General features: G+C 40.6%; 1 protein-coding gene across 1 annotated transcript; it reads right to left on the reverse strand.

The window, feature by feature from the left end:
* Positions 1-4727: 4727 nt before the first annotated feature.
* Positions 4728-6259, reverse strand: LOC115148531 (D(5)-like dopamine receptor). Its single transcript, XM_029690487.1, has one exon. It carries the CDS (start codon positions 6208-6210, stop codon positions 4876-4878), a length of 1335 nt encoding a protein of 444 aa, XP_029546347.1. The 5' UTR covers positions 6211-6259; the 3' UTR covers positions 4728-4875.
* Positions 6260-6501: the final 242 nt, after the last annotated feature.

The following is a 6501-nucleotide window of genomic DNA, read 5'->3' on the forward strand; positions in this document are numbered from 1 at the left end:
TGGAGAACTATTCAAAACAATGTCACCGACTTTCCAAAGATTAGGAGTCATGCTCAGAATATTTTTGTACTGTTTGGGTCAACCTATGTATGTGAATAGACATTTTCAGTGATGAAATATAACAAGTCAAGGCACAGATCATCTCTCACCTCTCAGCAATCCTGCACATAGCGACATCAGAAACTATACCTGACTTCACTGCTCTAGTCAATGCCCATCAGAGACTTCACTCCTCACACTGATTGAGTAGTTTAAACGTAATGTTGAGCTCTCCCTCTTTCTTGTGTTTTTGTGCATATGCGTTAACAAGAGTTCTGTCCGTGGTGCTGAATGCACAGTGTACTTTTCCCTCCGTATAGTTCATTGCATGTTTAATAATGAAAATACCTACCAAAAGGAGAACATGGATGTGGTTTATTTCTGTGCATGTTAAAACAGTCAAATAATTTGCATATCTGGACGTGATTTACAGTAGATATATCTGTCAACACTGTCACACACATGATGTATAATCCTGTAATATGATTCTGGCCCGCAATGGCAAAAATATATTCTAATTTGCCCCTCCATGGAAAATAATTGCTCAGGCCTGGTCTAATGAGTCCAAATTTGAGATTTTTTGGTTCCAACCGCCGTGTCTTTGTGAGATGCAGAGTAGGTGAACGGATTATCTCTGCGTGTGTGGTTCCCACCGTGAAACATGGAGGAGGAGGTGTGATGGTGTGGGGGTGCTTTGCTGGTGACAGTGTCTGTGATTTATTTAGAATTCAAGGCACACTTAACCAGCATGGCTACTACAGCATTCTGCAGCGATACGCCCTCCCATCTGGTTTGCCCTTAGTGGGACTATCATTTGTTTTTCAACAAGACAATGACCCAACACACCTCCAGGCTGTGTAAGGGCTATTTGACCAAGAAGGAGAGTGATGGAGTGCTGCATCAGATAACCTGGCCTCCACAATCACCCGACCTCAACCCAATTGAGATGGTTTGGGATGAGTTGGAAGGAAAAGCAGCCAACAAGTGCTCAGCATATGTGGGAACTCCTTCAAGACTGTTGGAAAAGCATTCCAGGTGAAGCTGGTTGAGAGAATGCCAAGAGTGTGCAAAGCTGTCATCAAAGCAAAGGGTGGCTTCTTTGAAGAATTTTAAATGTTTTGGTTACTACATGATTCCATGTGTTATTTCATAGTTTTGATGTCTTCACTATTATTCTACAATGTAGAAAATAGTACAAATAAAGAAAAACCCTTGAATGAGTAGGTGTGTCACCTTTTGACTGATACTGTAATTCTAACATGTATTGACTCAGGGCTGTGAATACCTAATGCAAATTAGTATTAATTAGGTATTTAATTTTCAATAAATTTGCACAAATTTCTAAAAACACTTTTTTCACTTTGTCATTATGGGGTATTGTGTGTAGATGGGTGAGGGAAGAAAATAGATTGAATTGATTTTGAAGTCAGGCTGTAACACAACAAAATGTGGAGTAAGTCAAAGGGTATGAACACTTACTGAAGGAACTGTACATGCAGATGCAAAGTATTTAGGACTGTGTGTTGGATCCAGAATCACACTGGATTTTTAATACTTCTTATAATATAATCCTGTAACACTCCTGTGTTTGAAGATGCTACTATTTCAATGTTTTATGAATTTTCATTCCCCTTGCTTTAATAACTAGGTGACCATTTTTAACACAATGGTTCACTCAAGCTGACATGGGAAAATGGAATATTACTTCGGATAGACTTCTCTTGTGAATATTAGCAGATCTTTACAACATTTCTCAGCTTAAATCCAGTTTCACACAAGTAGGTGCTTCCCCAGAACACACATTCTCCTTGTACTATAATGACATTACAAGGGGAAATGTGAATACTTGAGGGTATGTGTGTGTGTGTGTGTGTGTGTGTGTGTGTGTGTGTGTGTGTGTGTGTGTGTGTGTGTGTGTGTGTGTGTGTGTGTGTGTGTGTGTGTGTGTGTGTGTGTGTGTAAGGTTTAAAAATTAAAGTCACTGGAATTCAATTTCTTTTCCGGTGTTACTGCCATAGTAACAACAAGAGTCACTTCACTGAAAAGAACTGTTCATGTACATATATTGACTTCACCCTCTTGACTGCTTATGTATTTTTTCCACATTATCATTTTCTCTGTGAATTTTTGAGCGAGAAGCAGAAACATATTATTGAGGTGAAATCTATTCTTTGAGCAACAGGTGGCAATGAGAAAAGGCATGTTGTGAATCAAACAGTTGTCATATCTTTGACACCACAGCTCCTGTACAGAGTGATAATGTATCTGCATCATCACATCAACCCTTCAATTTCACTCACTTCATCCCAGCTCAGCCCTGCCAGCTGACAGACAGAGAAGCTTTCAGACAGTCCCCATTTCTGGAATAAATAAAGCAGCTTCTGTGTGTGTGTGTGTGTGTGTGTGTGTGTGTGTGTGTGTGTGTGTGTGTGTGTGTGTGTGTGTGTGCTTTGTTCCATGGAGATGAAAGCAGTAAAATAGCTTTCAGGGACAGTTTTGTTTGTTCTATGTCTTCAACTGACACCCTGTCGATCAAGTGTGCTTCTGAACGTCCAAAAAGGCTTCAAAGGTTTGCTGGACTACAGCAACAGTGACAGGGAAAAGGTTTGCTGGACTACAGCAACAGTGACAGGGAAAAGGTTTGCTGGACTACAGCAACAGTGACAGGGAAAAGGTTTGCTGGACTACAGCAACAGTGACAGGGAAAAGGTTTGCTGGACTACAGCAACAGTGACAGGGAAAAGGTTTGCTGGACTACAGCAACAGTGACAGGGAAAAGGTTTGCTGGACTACAGCAACAGTGACAGGGAAAAGGTTTGCTGGACTACAGCAACAGTGACAGGGAAAAGGTTTGCTGGACTACAGCAACAGTGACAGGGAAAAGGTTTGCTGGACTACAGCAACAGTGACAGGGAAAAGGTTTGCTGGACTACAGCAACAGTGACAGGGAAAAGGAAAACAATGAATAAAATAACATTAAAAGCCTTTGAAGTGTAGTTTAGTATCTCACCAGTTAGAGATCTGTTTGATCCGCACTCGGACCTGGCGTGTGCTTAAAATCTTAATGATGTCGCAACACACAGTAGGTGGAAATCTGGTGTACTTTGAAATAGCTTGGGTGTCATCATACCTTTAAATGACTTTGTATCTATCTTGTATCTTTGAGATCTTTGAGATACCGTTCAGTAAGGTGCTTCTATTCTAAGAACTGAATCCAACACTTCAAAAATTGACAAGCATTGACCAGAGAGGTGATACTGCAGGAAGGCCATCTTTAAAACAAGTGGAGAGTTTGGGGGATGGAAACTTAGATTGAGGAATACCGATCAGTTGATTAGAGATTCAGGAAATTAGTTTGGAAAGGTAATGTATGTGAGGGCAAAGCAAAATGAAAAGCAGCCAAAGTGATTGGTGGAGGGCCTTTTGGATTACTCTGCCTGTCCTTACAACCGCAGCGGAGTAAGCAGAGGAGGTACAAACGTGTGGCATTACAAAGTGGCACACTGGCAGAGGAGCAATGACCTTCCATCTGCTGCTTGCTGTTCACAGTTTGGATGAGACCTGTGCAGTAGGGCCTAGGATCCAGGGCCCTTATTCACTGAAGCATCTCAGAGAAGGAGGGCTGATCTAGGATCACATCCTGCCCTCTCTTATTCATTATGATTTAAAAGGCAGAGCTGTTCCTAGATCAACACTCCTACTCTGATACGGTTTGTGAGAACAGGCCAAATTGTACTTCCACTGACAGATTAAGCCTGGTCTTGGACTAAAAAGCACACTCTCCATTGTCCAGGAAACTGGCCTGTTTACTTTGGCTCCATTGTATGTTTGTTTTCAGGGTTGGGGAGTAACTGATTACATGTAATCACTTACATGTAATCTGATTACAAAAACCAGTAACTTTAATCAGTTATGTTACCAGTAAAAATATTGTCATCAGATTACAGACACTTTGAAAAACTAAATGATTACACCTTGGATTACTTTTCAATTTAGAAAGGATGTTTGCGAGAAAAAAAAATACATTGATGCCTTTCTGTTTTCTCAATGATATTCAATTCACTATTGAAAAAAGGCGCAAGTTTAAGTTTATTCCACCTGAGCGAGTCTGACTACAAGTCAAAGACCACTATAATGACTCACCAAATACTTTTGATGGATCATTTTAGTCTTCTTTTAATGCCACTTAAGGGGAAAGTACTCCAAAAGTAACTGAAAGTAATCAGATAACTTTTGGATTACCCAAACTCAGTAAAGCAATGTTGCTGATAATATTTTAAACAGGTAACTAGTAACTGTAACGGATTACATTTAGAAAGTAACCTACCCAACCCTGATTGTTTTTAATCAACAAATGTTTTGCAAACCTATGCTCTTTACTCTCTACCTCTTACCTGGGGTGGGTATGCTTTCATAGTTTAACCTGCTGCTACATTCCCAAAATAACTACCACAGAATTGCCACTGCAATTAAGCAGGCAATTATCTGTAATTATACTACTTGGTTCCTGTATCTTACCATATCAAAGACTCACTCACCCAGAGATTATGTCTATTTTATTTCCTTTGAGTTGCATGGTATTTTACATAGACAATTTATGGTACCGACATAATTACATTTTGTTATAAATTGTATATATATAAAAAAAATGCTATTTACTGATCAGTCATTTATTTATTTTTTTCATATTCAACTCAATTACCTGAGGTTTGTACCAATGTTTTATATACACTGCTAGACAGAATATTGTACACTATAACACCATGTGAAGATCAGAAAATAGCTATAATAGTGTACTGTATATCAATCATAAAAAAGACACAAAGTAGACTAGTTTCACATATCCTCAATTTGACCTGGAATCACACAGCACTCACTGGGCCCAGTTGAGGGGAAAGGCATCATATCTAAGGATATTTCTGCTTCACATTCAAACTGCAGTGTTGCAGGCAGGATAAGGTTTCTTGGGTTACGTGAAACATCCGAGATAATGGAGACTTTGTCAAACGGTACGTCCAAGTCTTCACCGTGTGAGACCACGGGCTGGCGTTGAGCACAGTGCGCAGAGGCAGTGATATTTGTGTCTCTCTGGAGCGTAGTGTCGTGGTGGTAAGACACCAACTCGTTGCTGAAATTGACAGCTTCTACAGTAGAACTGGAACAGTATCTATTGCAGCCCAGAATGGTGGAGAATGCTTTCCTGAAATCAGCATTAAATGCGTATATGACTGGGTTTAACGATGAGTTGGCCCATCCAAACCACACAAACATGTTAAAAGTGGTGTTACTTACACACAGGCGATCACCAACATTATTGATGTCACAAAAAGGTACGATGCAGTTAACCACGAAAAAAGGTAACCAGCAAAATACAAAAACTCCCATAATGATAGAAAGTGTCTTTAAAACTTTCGTTTCTTTTTTAAAAGTTATTTTTAAGCAGTTTGTTTGCTCGGTTGCTTGCTGATTGTTCTGCGCGTGTTCCACGGCTCTCTCCAGCGATGATATTCTGCGGATCTGGGTTTGGGCAATCCGGAAGATCCGGGTGTAAGTGCCAACCATAATAACAACTGGAATGTAAAAACTTATCAGTGAGGAAGATATGGCATATGTGCTATTCAAGCTTGCGTTGCAGTCCTCGATTTCATGAATGTCGTTCCCTGTTGCATTTTCCTCCTCTGCTTTGTGCCAATTGAGCTGAACTGGAATGAAGGAGATAAGAATAGAGAGGGTCCATGCCACTCCGATCATAACGAAGGCAAACCTCTGGGTCATTTTACGCTCATATCGAAAAGGGCTCGAAATTGCCCAGTATCTGTCCATACTTATTATACAAAGATTGAGAATTGACGCGGTGGAGCACATGATGTCAAAAGCTATCCAGGTATCACAGAAGCTGCCGAAGATCCAGCAGCCGGCCACCTCAGACATAGCCTTCCACGGCATCACAAGAACGGCCACGAATAGATCTGATACCGCCAACGAGATGACAAAAAAGTTGGTAACTTTAGATCGAAGGTGTCTAAATTTGATCACCGCGGCGCAAACGAGTGTATTCCCAAGAAGCGTTGAAACGATCAGGATGAACAGGACGCAGCCGGTGAGCGCACGGACGCTGCGCCCGGAGCTGTCCATTTCAGCACCTGCGGTTTGGTTGTCAGATTTCTCCATTGACAACTAATTTCTCCGCTTTTCTGCACATATAAAAGTTTGCATCTTCTACACTTGGCGTTCAGCACTAGCTATATATATTATTCTTTCCACATCGTTTTGGAGACCCCACTTGCGGATTTGGGAACTCTTAATGTTTTATTTATTTTAAATATAGCATATCTACATCATAAACAGTACGTGGGCCAATTTAAGAGGCTCAGTTTAAGAATCTCCGTTATTTTCTTACTCTGATCCAGTAAAACATTGTCCATGGTCGTGAGTTAGTGCACTGCACATAACCCATTGTGC

This window comes from Salmo trutta, chromosome 2, assembly GCF_901001165.1.
Source record: "Salmo trutta chromosome 2, fSalTru1.1, whole genome shotgun sequence".
Classification (NCBI taxonomy): domain Eukaryota; kingdom Metazoa; phylum Chordata; class Actinopteri; order Salmoniformes; family Salmonidae; genus Salmo; species Salmo trutta.

Excerpts from the sequence above, each read along its gene's own strand:
- LOC115148531 (XM_029690487.1), bottom strand. The coding sequence starts at position 6,210 with ATGGAGAAATCTGACAACCAAACCGCAGGTGCTGAAATGGACAGCTCC.